The 21,272-nt window shown below is 40.2% G+C and overlaps 1 protein-coding gene across 1 annotated transcript in view; it reads left to right on the top strand.

The window, feature by feature from the left end:
- Positions 1 to 21,272, top strand: part of cdh16 (cadherin 16, KSP-cadherin) — a 56,563-nt gene that overhangs the window by 11,036 nt on the left and 24,255 nt on the right. Inside the window, exons 6-10 of the mRNA XM_041794440.1 lie at positions 2,650 to 2,846; positions 11,238 to 11,363; positions 13,484 to 13,634; positions 14,310 to 14,522; positions 17,327 to 17,403. Of these exons, the coding sequence (XP_041650374.1) occupies positions 2,650 to 2,846; positions 11,238 to 11,363; positions 13,484 to 13,634; positions 14,310 to 14,522; positions 17,327 to 17,403 (764 nt within the window). The remainder of the gene's footprint in view (positions 1 to 2,649; positions 2,847 to 11,237; positions 11,364 to 13,483; positions 13,635 to 14,309; positions 14,523 to 17,326; positions 17,404 to 21,272) is intronic.

Here is a 21,272-nt window from a genome sequence, read left to right as displayed (position 1 = left end):
AATAAAATATGTAATGTAATATAAATGACTGCACTGAAGGGGACATATTATGCAAAATAGACTTTTTCAGGCTTTTCTAAAAAAAAAAAAATATGTGCCCCCAAAAGAATTAGACACCCCCCCAACCTTTCAGAAAATGTGTGTTGAAACAAGCCGTCCTCAGATTTTCCCCTCATGATGTCATGTGGGGAGTTAGCACCACGCCCAGGATCAGTTAGCCCGCCCCTCTTGGAAGAAAGTTCTGCCCTCCCCTCGTGATCCTCCTCTCAGCTGTCAGCTGAGAGCCACTTCCACTAACCCACATCCATTTCCTGAGAGAGGTGTAGTCAGGGGCAGAGTCAGACAGCTCATTAACTTCTAAAGCCACAGACACAGAAACAGCTCGTTCTGAGCAGGGCTGAAACAGGGGTTGTTTAGACATGCAAAAATCCAATACTGGAGGATTTTTTCAGCAACAAACTTCACAGGCATGTTTTGGGGACTTCTGAGAACAATATAAACTTGTCTTAAAGGGGTAAAATATGTGACCTTTAATATTCACCCTCTCCAAGTCAGTGTTTAGCAGATGCACCTTTGGCTGCAATCACAGCACTGAGTCTGTGTGGATAGGTCTCAGTCAGCCTGCACATCTGGAAACTGCAATTTTACTCTATCCTTTTTGCAAAACTGCTCATGTTCTCTCAGGTTGTACAGGGATCAGGCTTAAACAGCCCTTTTCAAGTACAGCCACAAATCCTCTATAAGACTTTGACTCGGCCACTCCTGAACATTCTAAACTTACAAAGCAGATGGATACACACACACCCGTTTCCGTGTTTCTCACTGGCGAATCCATCTTGCAAAGCTCCCCGTCTGAACTGTTTGGGCCCAGTTAGAAAGTGACAGGACCAATCAGCGTCATGTACATGTCCTGTACTGACATATCTACAGGTGCCATGGTTCACATTATGCAGTTCTCTATAAAGTTTACGCCTCTGTAGGGGCGCAGCTCGCCAGCGGCTACGTCTTTTGTTGCTCTGATTGGCCCTTAAAGATGTGACAGACAGAACGTTCATCCAGTCACCCTCCAAGTGTTTTTTTTTGAAGGCTCTGCCCTTTCCCAAACACCGGCTATGACAGGTAATGACAGGCTATGCCAGTTTAAGAACTTTCACCCTGTTGTCTTGAAACCATTTCTGTGTAGCTTTCACTTTATGCTAGGGTTGTTGTCTCATTAGACAATAATTCTTCTCTCAAGCTGTAGTTGCGTACTGAAGACTCCAGGATTTTCCTATATTTTGCTGTATACATTCTACCCTCTACCTTAACAAACTTTCCTGGGCTGGCTGCTCAGAAGCATCCCCACAGCAAGATGCTGCCAGCACCATGCTTCACAATGGTGATAATGTGTTTGTGGTGATGTGCAGTGTTTGGTGTCTACCAAACACAACATCTTGTCTGATGGCCAAAAAGCAACATTTTTGGTCTCATCAGTCCAAAGAACCTCTTTCTATTTGGCCATGGAGTCTCCCATGTGCCTTTTGGTGAACACTACTTGATTAAATACGTTTTCTCCAACACGCCACTCTCCCATGAAGCTTTGACTGCTGAAGAACCATGACAACTGTTGTATGCAAAGTCTCTCCTGTACCAGCTGCTGAAGACAGAACTCATTCAGAGTAGTCATAGGTGTCTTGGTGGCCTCCCTCACTAGTCTCCTTGCAGGGTCTCTCAGTTTGTAAGGATGGACTGATTGAGGCAGATGTTTATATGTTACATTACATACTGTATGTTTATTTAATCAGCATTACTTTGTAGAGATCTATTTTCACTTTGACATTAAAGAGGGTTTTTTTGTAAAAAAAAAAAAAAAATCCCAAAAAGTTATATTGACTATGATTGATTTATAAAATCAGTGAAAGTGTGAAACAACCAAGGGGGTGAATACATTTAAGGGCACTGTGTATTATGTTCATTTTCAGCAAGCCAAACATGACATATGGAGAGCAGACATACAGTATCTCTTTTGAGACTGAGTGACTCAACATTTTGTTTTACAGCATGTGCTTAAATTTCATAGAAAAGTGATGCTGTTGGTCAACAACCCATCTTTTCAGCTAATGCACATACTTCACAAACACATTATCACACAAATGTAGTAGATCCCTGATGCAGTTAAGTCCTGTATGTTTTTCCATAGCTCTGCTACTGTCCTTCATTTCAGTTTAGCAGGAGTTAAAAGACTTAAACGCTCATTGACCACTCTCCTGCCCAAACTGCCACTGCTAGTTTTCAAAAAAAAAAAAAAAAAACCTGGAAGATTGACAATCACTTCCTTTATTTCCTTCCCTGTTTTCATTCTGGAGATGATTTTGTGGGATGATTTTGATTTTCCTTTTTCTATTTCTGCAAAAAGTTCAGAATCTGGTGATGAATGCAGCACTAACTCTGAGGAGAAATAACGGACATCAGCTGTGAGGGGTTTTGTGGTTCTATGAGTCATCATATTACCATATGACCTTTGAATGCATTGTTTCCTCTTTTGGTTGTCCTTAAAATTAATATTCCTTTCACATGACTTTTTATGCACACAGACAATATAAAATGAAAGTGAAATGACTATTGAAAAATAGTTTTTTATTAAATCATTTGCCCCTCTGGTACCTCCAGGAGCCTCCACTTTGGACCCTGAGATGTGTGGCCGTTATAAACTCTCAGTGATGGTGAAGGACATGGCAGGGAAGGTGAATGCTTTCTTCACCACTGGCATCATCACTGTTGAGGTGACAGGAAACACCTGGGCATCACCTGACCCTGTGAGACTTCAGGAGAACCTCCCAGGCCCTTACCCCATTCCTATCTCACAGGTAAAGAAGTAAATCACTGATCAACACCTTGAAACACTGATCTGCCACTTTAATATGCCATGTGTTTTTCCTTATCTGCTTTAAAACCACTTTTACTGATTGGATTCAAACCATCTATCATGCAAACAACTCAGGGTAAGTGCTGACTTAATGGTTAATGCAGTTCCAGCTGTAAGCTATCATGTTACAATAAAACAAACTGTCAATAGCCTGGACAGTGTAAAGTGGCGTCATGTTTCCAGTTGCTGTTTTTAGGGCCTCTTGGGTCGTTCTAAGTGACCAAATACTGAATTATTGATTCTGTTCAAATGCCATGGATCCATTCAGGCTACCTCCCAACTGAGTCACTTTAACTCCTACTATCACCCACTCTCCTTCCCACCAGCCCACAACCTCCAAAACCCATACCACTCTGAGTGGTATAACATAAACCTGACAGGATGAAAGCAAGATTCACATAATAACAGAAGTCGGTACATTAAAAAGCTCAGAATTACAGAGCATTTCATGTTACAAAGAAAACAATTTGGATTGAGTCTACAGTTAGTAGCCATTGATTTTTGTCTCTTGATAATACCAAAGTTATGTGACCTGAAGCCTCCTTTGAAAACAGTAATTTAGTCATCAGCATGGTGAGCCATATCTTCAAGCTGGCTGCACAGTGGTGCAGTGATTAGCACTGTTGCCTCACAGCAAGAAGGTTCCAGGCCCAAATCCCCATCAGACGGGGCCTTCAAATGAGGAGTTTCTATTTTCCCTTTTGTGCAGGTGTGGTCACCCTCCAGGTACTTTGGCTGTGGTTCATTATGTTAATTAGTGACTCTAAATTGCCAGTTGGTGTAAGAGTAAGCAGGTCTGCTCGCAGAATGGCTGGGCCCCTGAAAAACCCAGAGAATAGACCCTCCACTGTAGTGTTTTATTGATGGTATCAATGTATTCGTGTTGGATCTGTAGCATTGGCAGTAGTATTGGTACTAGTGTCTTGGGTAACACTTACTTGGTTTTGGAGATGAAAAGTGTATCAGACTATTATTTGGTTCTGGTGTTAAAATTATTTTTTATCCATGTCACTTTTTCTGCCCATTTTTGCCATTTCTTTTTGCCTTTTAACCCATATATGCTGTTTTTGCTGCTTTAATGCCACTTTAAACCAGTTTTTGCCATTTTAACCCAATTTTTTGCCCACTTTTGCCACTTTTTTAGACAATTGCGAACCATTGTTTTGCTGCTTTTTGCCCATTTTGCCACTTCCTTTTGCCACATTTAACCAATTTTTTGCCTTTTTTTTGCCAATTTTTGCCACTTGTGTTACATTTTTCCACCCCTTTTCCTCTTTTAACCCATTTTGCCCACTGTTTGCCCTTCTTTGCTAATTTTAACCAATTTTTAGCCACCTGCTGCCCATTTTATGCCATTTTTTCCCATTTTCACCCCTTTTGCCAATTGCCATTTTGAACGGTCTATATTGCACTATAGCATTAAAATTATTTTTTGTCACTCTGATAAAAGTGGTTATTTTCCATCCATCGATCCATCCATCCATCCATCTTCTCCTGCTTATCCGAGGTCGGGTCGAGGGGGTAGCAGCCTAAGCAGGGAAGCCCAGACTTCCCTCTCCCCGGCCACTTCGTCCAGCTCTTCGCGGGGGATCCCGAGGCGTTCCCAGGCCAGCCGAGTGACATAGTCCCACCAGCGTGTCCTGGGTCCTCCCTGGGGCTTCTTTCCAGTGGGACATGCTCGGAACACCTCACCAGGGAGGCAGCCAGGAGGCATCCGGACCAGATGCCCGAGCCACCTCATTTGGCTCCTCTCAATGCGGAGGAGCAGCGGCTCTACTCCAAGTCTCTCCCGGATGACCGAGCTTCTCACCCTATCTCTAAAGGAGAGCCCAGCCACCCTGCGGAGGAAACTCATTTCAGCTGCCTGTATCCGTGATCTCGTTCTTTCGGTCACAACCCACAGTTCATGGCCATAGGTGAGGGTAGGAACGTGGATCGACGGGTAAATCGAGAGCTTCACCTTTCGACTCAGCTCTTTCTTCACCATGACAGACCGATGCAGAGACCGCATCACTGCTGATACCGCACTGATCCGCCTGTCAATCTCCCGTTCCATTCTTCCCTCACTCGTGAACAAGACCCCGAGATACTTGAACTCCTCCTCTTGGGGCAGGATCTCATTCCCAACCTGGAGAGGGAATTCCACCCTTTTCTGACTGAGGACCATGACCTCAGATTTGGAGGTGTTGAATCTCATCCCAGCTGCTTCACACTCGGTTGTGAACTGTTCCAGTGAGAGCTGTAGGTTACGACCTGATGAAGCCTACAGAACCACATCATCCGCAAAAAGCAGAGAGCTGATCCTGAGGCCACCAAACCGGACCCCCTCAACGCCCTGGCTGTGCCTAGAAATTCTGTCCATGAAAGTTATGAACAGAACCGGTGATAAAGGGCAGCCCTGGTGGAGTCCAACCCGCACTGGAAACGAGTCCGACTTACTTCCAGCAATGCGGACCAAGCTCTGGCACCGGTCGTACAGGGACCGAACAGCCCTTATCAGGGGGTCAGGCACCCCATACTCCCAGAGCACTCTCCACAGGATTCCCCGCAGGACACGGTCGAATGCCTTTTCCAGGTTTAGAATAGAATATGGTTATCCCAGACTAACCTTAAAATGAACCAGGAATTTGCTGACCTCCATGGATCCCCAGTTCAGCTAGAAAGCTTTCCCCTTTATACCTTCTTATGGGCACCCTTGAGTGTGACTTGTCGTTTGCCTCTATATGTCAGCCCTATGATTGACTGACAACCAGTCTAGTGTTAACCCTGCCCCTCGTCCAATCGCAGTTGGGATCAGCTCCAGCTCTGCTGTGATCCCAAACAGACTAAGCAGTGCAGATGATAGATGTATGGATGAATGGGTGTGAAGGGGTAGAAGTTATCTGCAGTGCTTTGAGTAGTCAGATGACTAATAAAGCTCTATACAAGCTCAATTCTGTTTATCATTTACCAGATCTTCAAGCATGTATTTCGGTTATTCTCTTAATTCAGATTCTCATTTTGGAGTGTGTTACTTTTGGATTCTTTTAACCGTCATTAAACAAAACACTTTCTGGCATTCACACAGTTGTCATTAGTGGGGTTTCCATCCACCGGTTTCAAAGCACATTTTAAATTTGTGCATAAAAAATTCCCAACTGGAAATCTAGCAGATTCAAAGTCCTTCAAATTTTTCTAACTAGTAGTAAATGGAAAAGTTGGCAAAGCAATAAAAGGACAGTCAAACTTGGAAGTGGAAACCCATTTAGTGAATAAACAATGATGTGTGGATCAACACGTCTAAGTGAGCACACTGGGCCGTTACTGGAGTTATTACACATAGGATTAAAAGAAGTTTAAAACTCTCCATTTCAGCGGATAAAATCCTTCATTAATTTGTTTATCTTTTTACTAGTTTCAGAGATTGAGGATATCAACTGTAATAAAATGAGCCCAATTATTCAGCGTTTTCTTCATGAATAACACCACTGTGCAGCCCTCCTAATACTCACAAGTGAATGGATTTGCCATATGCTAAAAATAACTTAACTATTGCAATACATTTTCATGGAAACTTAGCAATAAACAATGAAAAACCTGAAGAAATCCCTCTAAACCTAAAATCATGAGCTGCATTTCCAGGGTTATCTTACATTGACAGACTAAAGAATCAATCAACTGATATGGAAAATCCTCTGAAACATGAGCTGAAAATACAACCGATAATTTTTCATCCCTACAGACATATAATTAGGTAAAAATGAAAATATGGAACTAGACAACCAACCAGTCCCTGGACAAACATGGTCATTTTGAGCATTTATGCAGAATCTAAAGCAGCACAGTGTATATAAAGTATAGATTCATGGTGTAGTCTCCTCCTGTTAAAGGTTAAAAAACCCACAGAGCCGGTCACTATTTCATTTTGAATCAACCTCCCATAGTTTCACTGTAAGGTGTTTGATCATCTATCAATGTTTAGATTTTCTATTTTTTTCCCCCAGGAGTCAGCTTTCTTTTACGCAGTATCATTGTGCTGATAGGGTCTGAAAATTCCCCTTTGGGTCCTATGAGGTATGACTGTGTCTTTCCTATGTATTGTCTAACCTATAGGTTGTTATAATTTTAGACATATCAGCTTCGTGTCTATAAATAACACTAATGCCCTCAGAGGTTTTGTAACACACAGGAGAAAAAAAGCTAGCTGTGGCTGTTATCCTTCAGAGAGCAGATCTTACAAATGTACGCCTGCATTGCAGAAAAAAAAAACTTGATTCATTCACTGTGGAAACACAAAGACTTGTCTTTAAAGTGCACTGTGCAGGTTCTAAAAGTCACTTCGGCCAGTAGGTACATCAGAGTATCTCCCCCTCCTCCTGATTTCACCCACCTCCCCCACACTCGCCCTCAGCCTCTCATCTCTCCTGTTCTAACAGCCCCGTCCACCCACTGAAAACGTGTGGAAACACAAGTGTAGGCGCTTTTTTTTTGTCAAATTTCAAAGGCCACTTTCTCCTGTGATTAATGGCTGATTTACAGATCTTTATTAAATAGCCTGGTGCCCTTGTAAGAATAATTCATATTTATAATTTTGATACTGATAGCATCTGTGCATGTATATGCAAATGAGGTTATGTGAAAATATTTTGCAGAGAAGATTGCCTAAGTGTATCTGCTCTAATTTTTTAATGAAAAATGTGTGAAGAGAGTGAGAAGTGACGCCTCCATTGTTCCATTGCTAAACCTTTTGGTTGTATTAATCCATCTGTCCCCACAATAAACTAAACTTTGAGGTTTACATGGGGAAAGCCGTACTTCGCCCACACTGAGTAGTTGTACTGCTGTGCTCAGTGGGCGGTGGGACTAACCACTGCTCTGACACATACAGAGATATTCATGTTCAGGAGCCCACACTATGGATCCCACCTCCCCTACACTCCCAGATAAATGGAGCGTTCATGTCCATATCCACTCGTCTGTAACAAATGCTCCCTTCTACTTGTGCTGACATCGTCCATGATGTGACGGCATTTTGGCAGAAGCTGAGCCCTGTCTGCTTCTTTGTGCATTTCTGCCATCTGTCTTCTCTGTGTTATAAAACTTTGTCCAGATTACTGTTGTGGTCAATTTGACTGATTCTACAATCACATCAGAACAAGCCTTTGCTGTCCTTTAAAGAACAAAATCCAGATATTTGTTATCTCAGTGCCTGCGTCATCGACCCCATGGGGGTTAATTTCAATCTGTTATCTATTGTATGTGTCTGATTGCCTGCTAAAACTTTGATTATGTAATGCAATCAGTAAAACTACCTGAGCTAAGTAATGCATCTATCGAGACCTTGGAGTGAGAGAGAGGTTTCTGAGCCTTTGAATGAATGAGTCAAAGCTCTCAACGACAGCCAGTTCTCACAGTCAAATAAAATTCAATTATTTGTTGCAGGATTAGTTTGAGCTGCACTAAACCTTCGTCATGACTTTGTAAGCAGTGATCAATAGCACAAATATCTATCATATAGTGGTGCCTCACATTATTCATCAGAGGTTATCTTACTTTGGTGTGAGTAACACAAGCATTTACACTGTCATGATTAAATCGCTATCACAGACAATGTGTCATGTAAAAAGGTTTGTCATAGGGATGAATCCACAGGTAACGTAACCAATCATATTTGTTTGAACTGTATGCCACTTTGTGCCACAGAAACACTAAATGGAGGAGTACGTTAGGCTAACGTATTCAGGAGCACTCAGGGTGGTCAGCTTTTTCGCCTGCATTGATCTTTGCATTGGTCTAAGTTAAAACACTAAAAAGGCATTCTTGCTTTTAAAGTTTAACAGCATGTCATAAACAGAGGCACTGCTTTCCAGAAGGCAAGACAGACAACTGTTTGGGGCCACTGATGGCAAACTGAACCACAGCAGCAGCACAAAATATTCAGACTTTGTAATAGAGCTCAACAGTGTCCACCCACTTTCCGACCCCGCTGCTTCTGAAAGTATAACTCACCATTCAAACTCCCCATAGAAAATTTGCTAAATCCTTATTATGATGCTCTTCATGCATGAGTAAAGCTAACCATCTACCTGAATATTCATGATTATAAAGCATTTTATTTTGGCCAAAAAACAGCGTTTAAAAATGGAGAAAAAGGCAAAGGTACAAGACAGAACATATTTTTTAAAAAGGAGGAAAGAACTACATTTCCCACAATCCATTGCAATTACTTTTATTTGTTTTTAAGGTGAGCTAACTCACCTTTATGGCGTGAGGCTATGGTTGTGTCTCAATTCAGGGGGCAGCATTTGAAGGGCCCATCCTTTGTAGTCTGTGCAGTCTGCTCAGGCTGAGCTGAAATGAGATGATCTGGTTGGCTGAGCTTTTTCTGATTTGCATCATCAGCTGTCTTTTTTCCTTACCCCTAATGTCTTGCAGCCATGACTGCTGTAGAACCAGCTAACAATTCTGGCTTCGTGTAACTTAACCTGATATTATACAGATAATTTTTAGTTTCAAGGCCTCTTTTGTATCTCATCTTTTAGCGGTAGTTGTAGTTATTCAGTTCAGCTAAAACTAATCACTTACTAGTGTTTAAAAATGCATCATTCTCCTGTTTGAGAATCTGCCAGCCTGTTTGAACTGACATACAGGTAATCCTGAGACATGCTGGGTCATGAAAGATGTAAGGAACAAATTCTTTGTGTCCAGAAGAAAGAAAGACTTATATTTCAATAAGGAGAGAATTAATATGAGTTTAACAATAATTTATTTTACTAATAAATTGAACTCTATGGCGATTTCACTCCATCATAATGGCTCTATGTACTTGAGGGGTAGTGAGGCAAACAGCAGGAATAGGATGCCCCCCATGGAGTCTAGACACTGGTGATGGTGTTGATGAGGGATGCAGGGTCAGATCAGGAGTGGACTTCTGAGAAGCTGGACAGGAAACCAATTAGGTGGCTTTGAGGAGGAGACTGGGGTATGCAGCAGAGATGAGCAGAAGACCTGTGAGGATCTGGACTAGATGCTGATGAAATGGATGGAGGTGGCTGAGGTGGAGGAGGGTAGCATTGTGCACACTGAAATGAAAGACTGCAGGAATATGACTGATGCATGATGATTGGTCAAACAAGATTGTGGCAGTATCTGATTAGGTTAGTACTTAAAAGAGTGAACACCCATAATCAGCTAATCACCAGAGCAGGAAGTCAGGAAGACTGGAAGAATGGAGAGATATGAATGAGTGGTGGCTAATGAATGAGTAGAAATGGTCCCCCTGCTTGAACTTTTGCTGAGCTCCATTTCAAAGTAAGGGCAAAGTAAGAAGGACATAGTTTGATCTCACTATAGAAACAGCCTTCAGTATCGTCAGTCTTATCATATAATACAGTGACAATAGCTCTCACCAAAATATCGCAAAATGTAACATTCTCAATGTTTTCTAAAATGTTATATTCTCATGAAAAATGATTACATCTTTATTCAGTAGCTATGGAAACTGTTGTGCTGCTTTTTTACCTGAAAACAGAGTGGAACAAGTAACTATATATCAAAGTAGTGGCACACTCATCATCTGTCAGTTAACTAAAGTATCAGCTGTTTTAAGAAGTCTGCATTGTAGCATCTGAGTTTGCTGTGTCTTGGAGAAAAGCAGACATGAGACATGTTTTGTGTAGGCCAAAATACAAGCAATCATTAGAGACAGAACGTGCTTTGCTAACTTAAGCACTGGCAGAGCCAAAACATATGACTTCATAGATGTTTTGAGTAGAACATTATAGCAGCCAGCGAACATTAATCAGTTTTTTAAACATATCTCTTCTAAGTTCTGATGTCTGGAGGCTCACCATAACACTGAGAGGGAGCCAGCTGTGCAAGCCCAACTTGTGTATACAAAAGCATAGTGTTTGGATAGCCATCTCCAAAACAAGAGAGGAGTGTGTGACAGTGAGCTGAGGAGATACACATGCCCTGGGTGAACATCAGCTGTACTGCGGCAGGGCCCCTCTCCTTGTTGGGTGCTGTTTGATGACTATGAGGGCCCTTTCAGCCCCACTGCACAGCCCTCTGTCAAGGGCTGTAAAGCAGAGTGGAAAATCCCCTTCAGCCTGTTGAGTTACTTTTGGCTCTGCTCTCTGTTCCACATCACTGTCAGTGCATTTGGTCCACTCCTTATCCTGTAAATAAATGGAGGCTCGCTTTGTTCTTTAACATCATGCAGGCCTGGGTTAAGAGTTTTATTGTAATGAGCAATGAGCAATGAGGTATAAAAGCATCGCAATGTTCCACTTCACAGCATTTATACGTAGTAGATTTTTGGAAACTTTTTGTTGTGTTTGTGTTTCTGTAGGTCAAATGGAGTGGGAGTCAGGCAGAGTACAGTCTGGAGGGGGAGTTTCCAGAGATGCTCTTCACGATCAGCAGAGAAGGAGTCATTTATCTCAACGCGCCTCTGGACAGAGAGACACAGGACCAGGTCTGTATAACTGCAGGCTAAACACCTTCAATGTCTGGTAATAAATGTAGGTTCATGGTTACTGTTGTTCCTACATGACAGACAGAAGCCTTGATTTACCGTCATGTCTGCTTCATGCAAATCAATTAACGACTGCAGGTGTCCTATATCAGTGATAATCTGGCGCTCTATTGTACACCTTCCACAAAGTTTGCTGGTGCAAAGCGCAGGTGTATTTCCTATTTCTCACCTGATGCAGTTATCATTTTAATGCTGAGCGCCTATGTTGCTTCAATCGCAGATGAATTTGCACTCCCATTAGTGCCCAGAGGTGTGATGGTCTTAAAACACACAGAGGCACACACATTGAAATGCTCATACGCTACAGAGATTTGGATTTATAATGAAATAATAAACTATAACTCTCACTTTAGTGCCACAAACGTTACTTAAAAGCATAAGCCGAGCAAGGGGGTGGCTTGCAGGGCTTAAGCCTCAAATTCTTTCTCAAAGGTTGTTTTTTTTTAGGTTGGTATTATGTATATTATGCAATCAAAAAAGGAAAATTTAAGTCTTGCAGCCAAATTGGCAAAATCAAGCCATTTCTATAACTTGTAACACCTCATACTTATTACAGTGTTAAAAGGTACAGTTCAACAGTGCACTAGATATCAACATTTTTAGCTTTTTGATGGATAAATCTACATCTTGAACTAGGGCTGGGAATTAATCGTAAATTAGATTAAATCGCAATATGCCCTGCTGCAATTTACAAATTGTAGAAGCTGCAATATTTCTTTAACTTAAAATGTGTCAAAATACCAGTTAAATAAATCATTTTTCTGCAGAGATTTTATGCACATTATGCAAACATTCAAGTGGCATTTCTTTTATTATAGTTTACAAATATCCTCCTTTTCGTGTTATATGTATGTTTTTCTTAATCAAAATAAGTGACATAAAAATTATAATATCCTTAAACAAAGCAAAGACATCACATTTGCAATATGAGCAAAAGTAGTAAGCTCATTCTAAATAAAACTGATGAAGCCTAGCGTTACTTCACGAAAGTCAGACCTCAGCTGGTAGCCAGCTTTACCTCCCCCACTCCAGCCACCTCCTTTATAGCTTAAAGCTTGTTGCACCCCCGTATTCAGATTCATGCTACAATGGATTAATTGCTTCTGAAATAATGTCATTGTTTTCAATGCACATGGTCTTATTTATGGAAACTATTTAGCTTGGATTTGTCGAAAAATACATAAGATTGACCTAAGAATAATTGCGTATTAAATCGCAATCACAATATTGGGGGAAAAAAATTGCAATTAGATTATTTTTGCAAATTGTTCAGCTCTATCTTGAACCACATATTTGCTGTTTTATGTTCTTTTTCAAAACAAATAGTGCCAATTATAAACTGTAAAGCTGAACTCTTAGCTTAACTATGCAATGATAGACTTTAGACACTTTCTGCCTTTTTTGGAAGCAGAAGTAAAAGTTATTGACCTTCAGTAGGTTGATTTCCTGATGACAAGGACATTTTGAGAAAAATAACTGTCATTTTTGCCCAAATGCTTTTTTATATTTGTTGACATTTGAATTCTATATTTGTAAAAATAGTGCATTTAACTGCAAAACATTGTCTTGTCTCTGGAACTCCAGAGTTCAGGCTTAACCCCAGATATTGAACACTTTTGGCTCCACCCCTGCTTAAAAGTATCCTGGCTGACCCTGTCAGTGTATCTGGATAGTGTATTAATTAATGAGGATATGCTTGGCTTTTGTTTCCTTATATATTCACAGCATATTTTTAATAACTTTGGTCGTCAGAATGCTTCAGTCCTCTGCGTTACCCCTGCACATCAGGATACATGAACATAAATATTGAACATGTTTAATAGTTACTTGTCTTCCTAGCAGGATAAGGTCACTCTTAACACATGTCGCACCAAAGGAAAATCTGTGGTGAGCTATCAGATCATGAGGCCTTTGCTGACTTTAACTGAAGGCAGGGAATCAGGTCTCAAATCAACCCTATTAGCCTAAAGCCAGAATATTAGATATTTTTAACCAGCCTGTATTCTTGGATACTCTGGAAACAAACCTGATGTTTTTTTTTCTCTATTTTTCTTTGTCAGTTTCAGATTAGTATTGTGGTCGAGCGCCCAGATGGCAGAGAGATTGCAAAGCCTGTGGAGTTGAGGGTGATGGTAGGCGATGCCAACGATAACAGACCCACCTTTCCACAGGCACAGTATCATACCGTGGTCAAGGAGTTGGCTGCTCGAGGTAATAACTCTAACTATAAGCTTTTTGGACATTTCTGTCAATTATCCCAGACAAATCCCAGACAACAATACCACACTGTCAATAAACTAGACCTTTATTTTAAATAAAGTTGACCCAATGTACAGTACACTTAACTTTGTTGAAAATTTTCTCTGGAAATAACCAGAAAATGACACAATGAGACCTCTGAATAAACCTTTGGCTTTGTTACAACATAATGGAAAATTTGTCTCACAACAAGCCAGAGGAACACTGGCTGAATTGGATGGTGTAGTGATGAAAGGGCTAAGAGTGCCAGATATATTTTGTGAAAGCAGACTGGGATTTTTGCCAAGATTTGGTGGGAAAGCACCCTGACGTCTACCTGTACCCATAAAAAGCACACAGTGTGACATCATTGTCTTTATCTTTCTGATGCTTTAAACAAGCTGGTTCTGGGAAAAGAATTAGACTGGACAATCTGTTCATCTAAATAGAAGGATGAGGAGTCAGTGGGAGAGCTACTATTATGCAATTCCTCTCCTTATTCCCAACAACTGGGCTGTGTAACATTTTGGTTTCTTTTGCTCTATTACAGAAACTCCCAAAGCCTGTCTGAAATGTATGCATACTAGAATAACCCACTTTTAGATTATTTGTTCTGTCATTGTTCCTCACTGGTTTATGTCTCCACAGGGACAGAAATTCTGACAGTTCAGGCGGCTGATAACGATGATCCAAAAACAGACAACGTGCGGATCTTCTACCGTTTAGTTGGACAAATCCCAGAGAGTCCTCGAGCTCTCTTCAGAGTGGATCGTGACTCAGGGGTGATCTCAGTCCAGGCAGACAGCATGGAGGGCACAGCACCACAGTACACCCTCACCATCACCGCTGAAGATGCTAAAGGTGATTTTAGGTCGATGAAAATTATAGCTTTCTAAATATTCACGTCTTTTATTTGGTTGTCTCACAAAAGGACATGAGTACCTCATCAACTGAACGTACTGATTTCCCGTAGTGAAGAGGTATAACATTACTTTTCAAAGGATAAAGAAGACTGATTTTTAATGTTTGTATTCTTCCACCAGTATGTACATATTTCTAATCAGGAGAAAATGCTTTGGTTTTTAGATATAAATGATCAATACAGTGGCACAACTACACCACAGATAAGAATGATTGAGAATTTGTAACATAGCTTAGATGCGTTATAGGCAAAATACTCATATTTTGTGTCACATACATTGCCAGCAGCCTTTTAATCCAAGTAAGGTTTAAGTTTTGATTCTTTTAAAAATCAAACCATTTTTAACTCACCTTGCAAAGCTGATGAATTGTTCAAATGCCAGGTCTGCCATCAGGCATTTCATCTTGAAAAGCTTCAAGCTGATATGCCGGTCAGTGAATAACCAGACTATTTGGCATCATTTATGGAAAAAGAGGCAGTAGCTGCAGGCAAGGTTTAGTTGTACAGCAAGCAGTCCAAACAATGTCCACAGATCAAGAGATTGCATGGATTGCAGCTAAAGTGGTGGTGTTATCAGAACTGAACTGCATTTTTTTTGTAAAAGAAAAGCAAAGAACCACACTGGAAGCTTTTCTTGGAAGGAATTATGTTTTTGCTCTTCTCCTGAATGGCCCAAGTGAAAAAGTCCAACTTACTAACTGGCTCCACTGATAGTCAGCAAAAATAGAAGTGGCTTGTGCAGCTCATGTTATGTAGTTTACTCCCTGAGGCAGCCTGCGCCTACTATATCAGATGTTTTGTTGCTCTGATTGACCCATAATAGATGTGACAGACAAAATGTTTGCCAAATCACCCTCCAACATTTGCCTGAAATATACTGCCCTTCCCAAATCCATCTATGGGCTGGTGTCCAATAACCTGACCTGCAACATTGGATTAGAATGTTAATAAATGTAAATCAAGCTGAGTAAGCGGTTTTCTTGTAGGAAAAAGCTAGTCTTCCATGAAACCATTCTAACCCAGTCAGCGTATGTTGGCCCATAAACTGTGCAAGTTACGAAGCTGACAGTGCAATGGAGCTAACAAAGCTATGTAGCTAACAGAGCTATGTAGCTAACAGAGTCAGCATTGTTTACATAGCTCAAATAGCTGTTTAAGCTATGTAGATAATGGTGCTACATTGCTTACACCGCTACGCAGCTGATATAAAACAAAAAAAAAGCGAAATAAGCTTTTTATCTACGTTATCTGCATAGCTAAGTTGCTTTAGCTACATTTGCTAAAGCTCACGTTGCCAAATAAAACTTAGCTATAAATATCAGAGCTAAAACTATGCTCACAAAGCAGCTATAAGCTATGTAGGTATGTTATCTACGTAGCTGAGTTAGCATTATCTGCATTTATTCAAGCTCACATAGCTTAAGCTGACTTAGCTACATTTGGTTATGTAGTAACATTATTTTTTAGCTAGTGTAGCTATGCTAGCTTTAGTTAAGGCTAATGAAGCTAAAGCGAGCCGCTGTTCATGTAACTGCTTTTAAAATGGGTATATACTTAGTTTAATCACGGATTATTCCTGACCTTTTCCTTTTTTTTTATTTATGAAGTGTTTCTTAGTCTGCAACGTATACAATGTTTTTTTCATGAATGTAACCGCTGGACTTTGAATATGAATAAGGTCGAATTTCAAAAAGATCTAAAACTGTAAATATGTTGTACCAGCAAATTACGGCGAGTCCTTTCTTAGATAAACATTGTCACAGATAAACTGTCTTTTCCATAATGAAATGCTTTTAGTGTTGTTTTTAGTCTTTATTTCATACAGCAACGTGGTCCAGCTCGGACAGAACTGCCGCTATGTTGTAGCTACAACCAAGCTAATTACGGCACTAGAGGCAGCCAGAGCAAATGGCTAGTTTAACTAAACCCTGCCCCCAGCTACAACCTTGTTCTCCACAAGTGACTCTAATTGGTCCAAACAGTGTTCAGTGCATAACTGTGTGGATTGGAGCTGTTTGGATTTGCCTGATGACAGACATTGAGTCTGGCAAATTTATCTACTTTGTTAGGTTAGATCCCTCTCCCATAGACAGTGATGTAAACCACTGAGCTATCCAGCAGTTCAGTATTGGCATATTTCATTACAGAAACGTTGCTAATGTATTTGAGCAATTTAGGCAATGGTCTCCTCCACTTTTACATATATAATAGCTGTAGTTACCTTGGCTCCAACTTTATGCTGGCATAATTACTAAAAATAAAATGTATTCAAAAAAAGCATATTAAAATTTCAGATTAAAAATGGTACATCTCTAATCTTGAATGTTATTCAGCTTAATGAATGAAAAAAAGCTGACCCTGGTAACGGCTATGAGTATATAGCTAATTATAGTATTCATTCATTGTCTGCCATCAGGAAGAAAAAGTTTGCCAAAGTTTTTGCAAGGATGCTATAATTTATAGAGCAGCGAGAGAAGGCCATGGAGTAAAAATAACCACCGCAGCTTTTATAAGACTGCTTGTTATTATTGTGAGCTTGTGTGTCAGTATCTGTGCTGACACTATAGCATGGAGTGGATGTGCATGCTAACCTTGAAGGTGACAGATGACGTGCCCTGTGTGACACGCAGTTCAGGTTGTAATGGAGGCGAGATGAAGTACTTCTGGTTCCTTCAGCCTTATTTATTTGTGTGACGCTCTGACCCTGAGTCACTAACAGAAGCTGTGACGATGTCCCCGGCAGGTCTGAACAGCTCGTGCACTGTAGTCGTGACAGTGCAGGATGAGAACAACAACCCACCGGTGTTCTCGCAACATGAGGTAAGACAAACATCAACACACTCAAGTACTTCTTATGCAGCTGTTTTGCTCAGGAAATGATAAACAATACATTCTGTGTAAAAGGAAGGCCAAACATCACAAGCCGTCATTAGTGGCTTTTTGAATGCAGGCTGTGAATCTGCTCGGCAGGTCACTGATCTAATTTTCCTGGCGGGGAACTAGATACACCCTCTAATCTCAGGCTTATGATGGCACCGGGTTACTGGAGGAGTTTTATTCAGTTCTTTGTACTCTAAGTGCCCTGTGTTTTTAGAGTATAATCTGATAAAGCTTTCTTTGGAGAGTAGTTTCCACTTGTTTATTTATAGACTAACCTACAATATGAATACAGTGTTATACAATATCTTTAGCATGTTGGAAATGATGTAATAGACAGTGTTGTAACGGCCAGTCAATCTTAAAGAACTTCTGTTTTAAAATGTACCTATGAGTGTCTCTTAAGCACAAATATTTCTTGAATTAAACATGCGGCTTGAAAGGTAGCTGTAAAAAGTTTATAGTGTTTCCATGAGCAGCAGCTGTGGTCAGCGGTTTTGTTCCTGGCCCGTGGTAGACATGGTCACCCTGGGCAAAAGTTCAGCCACATAAATTTAAACCCCCCACAGAACACAAAATTCAGGCTGCTCATCAAAAACAGATGTTACTCAAATATGCACAGTGGAAAATGACACATACCCTCTCTTAAAATTACTTTGAATGAAATAATAAGGACCAAGAATGAAGATCGGAGGCTGCAGAAGCTCCTTGCAGTAACTGGTTAAACTATTTGATCAATTACTGAGGATGGTTTCCCAAATGTGTTTTTAAAAATGATAGGTCATTTTTAAAGCTCCTGTGCAATCGAATGCAAATTTCTTTAAGACATGCTTCTATTGTTCTTAACTGCTTAGTGTGATCTGGCTTCATTAACACATATAATTGAGTATCATCTGCATATCAATGCAAATTTGTGTAGTGTTTCCTAAAAAAAAATTAACCAACTGGAAGCATATAAAGGTGAACATAAGTGGTTCAAGCACTGAACTGTGTGGAACACCATAACTAACTTTGTAATAAATAAACTGAGATTGATCTGATAAATATGATTTAACCTAATGCAAAACAGTTCTTCTAATGCCAGTTCATTGTTGTAATCCATGTAATAGGATGTATTTATCAGTCGTGCCAAATGCAGCACTAAGATCTAAGGAAAAACAGAAACAGATCGTTTGTCACTATTCAGTCTACAGTCTGAGCTGTATGGTGAATCCAGAAAGAATTGTACTCAAACTGTTGTCATGCAGAAAGTCAAAAAGCTTTGTCCACAGGAGGCCCAAAACCACTAAAATCCAAAGTTCCTCACAGGAGCTTAAATGAAAAATGAATGCTTATAAATAAAACAAAGTGAAACAAACAAAGAGACCTGCCCAAAAATTTTCTAAGGGTCTGTGAGCAGCAAAGCTAAACTGTATGAAAGTTAGAGCCACAGACTGAGCAACCAAGCTCAATACAGCAGAGATTCAAATATTTAGAATTGCAGGCTTTGAATGAATATAAAGTTATAAACAAGTGAACGTCTGGGATACAAGCAGACTCTTTTAAGAAACGCAATGTCTTCATTAATAATAATGATAACTTTACTTATAAAGCACTTTTTATAACAAGATAAACAGGAATCACAGTCTGAGCTCAGAAACAAGTGTTTCCTGCTGCTAGGGTTTTCAAAATACCTGAATTTTATCCTCAGTACAATCCTAAACCTTAATGATGTCTGTTTTGAAACTACAGCAAAAATATAAGTGCTTGGCACCTAATATTGGGTAATAAGTTGCTTTTAGTTACTGAAAACAAATTCCTTCACAAAGTCCAAAAGGACTTTTCTTGCTATTTTTAATGATGTAAAAGCTGTTGTACATCACAATACCAACTACTAGGGAAGGGCTTTTTCCAGTACCTGAATACTTGTTTATTACAAATCAGATATGTTGCCTATGGACTGCGGTGGCCCACAGTTTTCTAGGGATTACCACTAGTCAGTACTTCAGATACTTCCCCATATAAGGCCACGTTAACCAGACATCGTGGTGCTATGTTTACGATTTTAAAACATAATCAGTTGTCAGTGTCTCTCACTCTCTGAAGTAAGAAGAAGGGGAATGGAGTTAACCTTGCAAAGCAGATGGATACTCACGTTTCCGTGTTTCTCACTGGCGAATCCATCTTGCAAAGCTCCCATTTGAACCGTTTGGGCCTGGTTAGAAAGTGACAGGACCACAGGACCAATCAACTTCGAGGGGTAGTACTTTGGGCACGGCGGAGTCGTGACGTATACAAGCAGCAACAAGAGACCGGCGCAATTATGGCGGAAGAGATCAGCGTGGATGCTGCTAAAGCACCAGTTTTATCAGAACTTAACGACATTTCTTTGTTAAAAGAAGAACAAAGAACAGCATTGAGTTTTTTTTCTTTTCAAAAACAACAAAAGTCATGTACTGACATGTCTACAGTCGCCATGGTTCGCGTTATGCAGTTCTGGAGTTTACTCCAGATGTAGCTCGGTAGCAGCTACATCACGTGTTTTGTCATTCTGATTGGCCTGTAAAAATGTGACAGACAGAGCATTCACCCAGTCACCCTCCGAGTTTTTTTTCAAAGGCTCTGCTCTTCCCCAAACGCTGTGTATGAGTGGTTTACCATGGCTCCAAACATTTCTATTAACATATTCCATCAACTAAGGATCTGTGCTGGCTGTAGTGAACATAATCAAGATGTAGTTAGTGAAAACACGATACTTTTTGGCTGAAGTAAAGCTGCTACTGCTTACTCCCTACTGACTCCTCACACCAGATCCTGCTTTCTGCCACTCAGCAGCTGGAACTGCAGACTTGTGCTTCATGTGATGTTCCACCAAGTGAGAGTATGGGTGTCTGTGGTAGTATAGACAACTTAAGGGTTTACTGTACCAAAACCATCCCAAACTGTACTCAACAGACTGGACTACAGCTTAACTTCAATATATGTTACTCCATGGAAACATCTGTTTGTAGTTTGTAGTAACAGTTTGTAATAACTGTCACTTTTTTAAGACTTTGTAAGCACTCAGCTAATGGGAGCGTATTTCCAGTCCTCAGTTTTATAATCAGCAAGTTAAACTTTTTCACTTTGGTGTCATCTCCATGATATGTTAATAACCAGTGCTTAAAAGGTTAATTCTTGTTTCCCTTTTGTGTCTCTTGAAAGTTACTGTAACTGTCGTAAAGCAGTTGTTGTTGCTGTTATACAGCCTGCTGTGCTAACAAAGCCAGAGCCGTGGCTGGAGAAGTTACACTTCTGTGTATCATTTATCATTTTCTTAATTCTGATTATTTCTTACCAACAACATTCAGTTAGACAAACTTAAAAAGTGTGGCTACACATGTAATACCAAAGTATTTGGAATATTGAAGCCTAAAACAGCATGTGCACTGTCAGCAAGAAACGAAATATTACTGGAATAATGACAGCCACATCCAGGTACTTAACTAATCGTACCCATCCCTACTAACTGTGATAAACAAACAAAGTAAAATCACAGACATAACATTTGTGATATTCTGTTTATTTTAAGAGAGGACATAAAAAGTTTAGTATAAAGCATTTCAACAATCTTAAAGGCAGCACAAGAAATCAATGAAGGTACCAATTTCAAATTAATGCTACCTCAACATGAATTTTATTCTCAATGAAAATTTTCATGCTCCTTTGCTGCCTTTTGTTGAACATCCCTCTTCACCTAATCTCCTATTATTTCACTACTCTCTGTTGTCTTATAAAGTAATTGAAATATCAAAGGATAATATTAAAAAAGACTGTCTAATCACATTTAACCC

This window comes from Cheilinus undulatus, linkage group 1 (genome assembly GCF_018320785.1).
Source record: "Cheilinus undulatus linkage group 1, ASM1832078v1, whole genome shotgun sequence".
Taxonomy (NCBI): domain Eukaryota; kingdom Metazoa; phylum Chordata; class Actinopteri; order Labriformes; family Labridae; genus Cheilinus; species Cheilinus undulatus.
The sequence above is the reverse complement of the archived record's forward strand: the minus strand, read 5'-3'. Positions and strand labels throughout refer to the sequence as shown.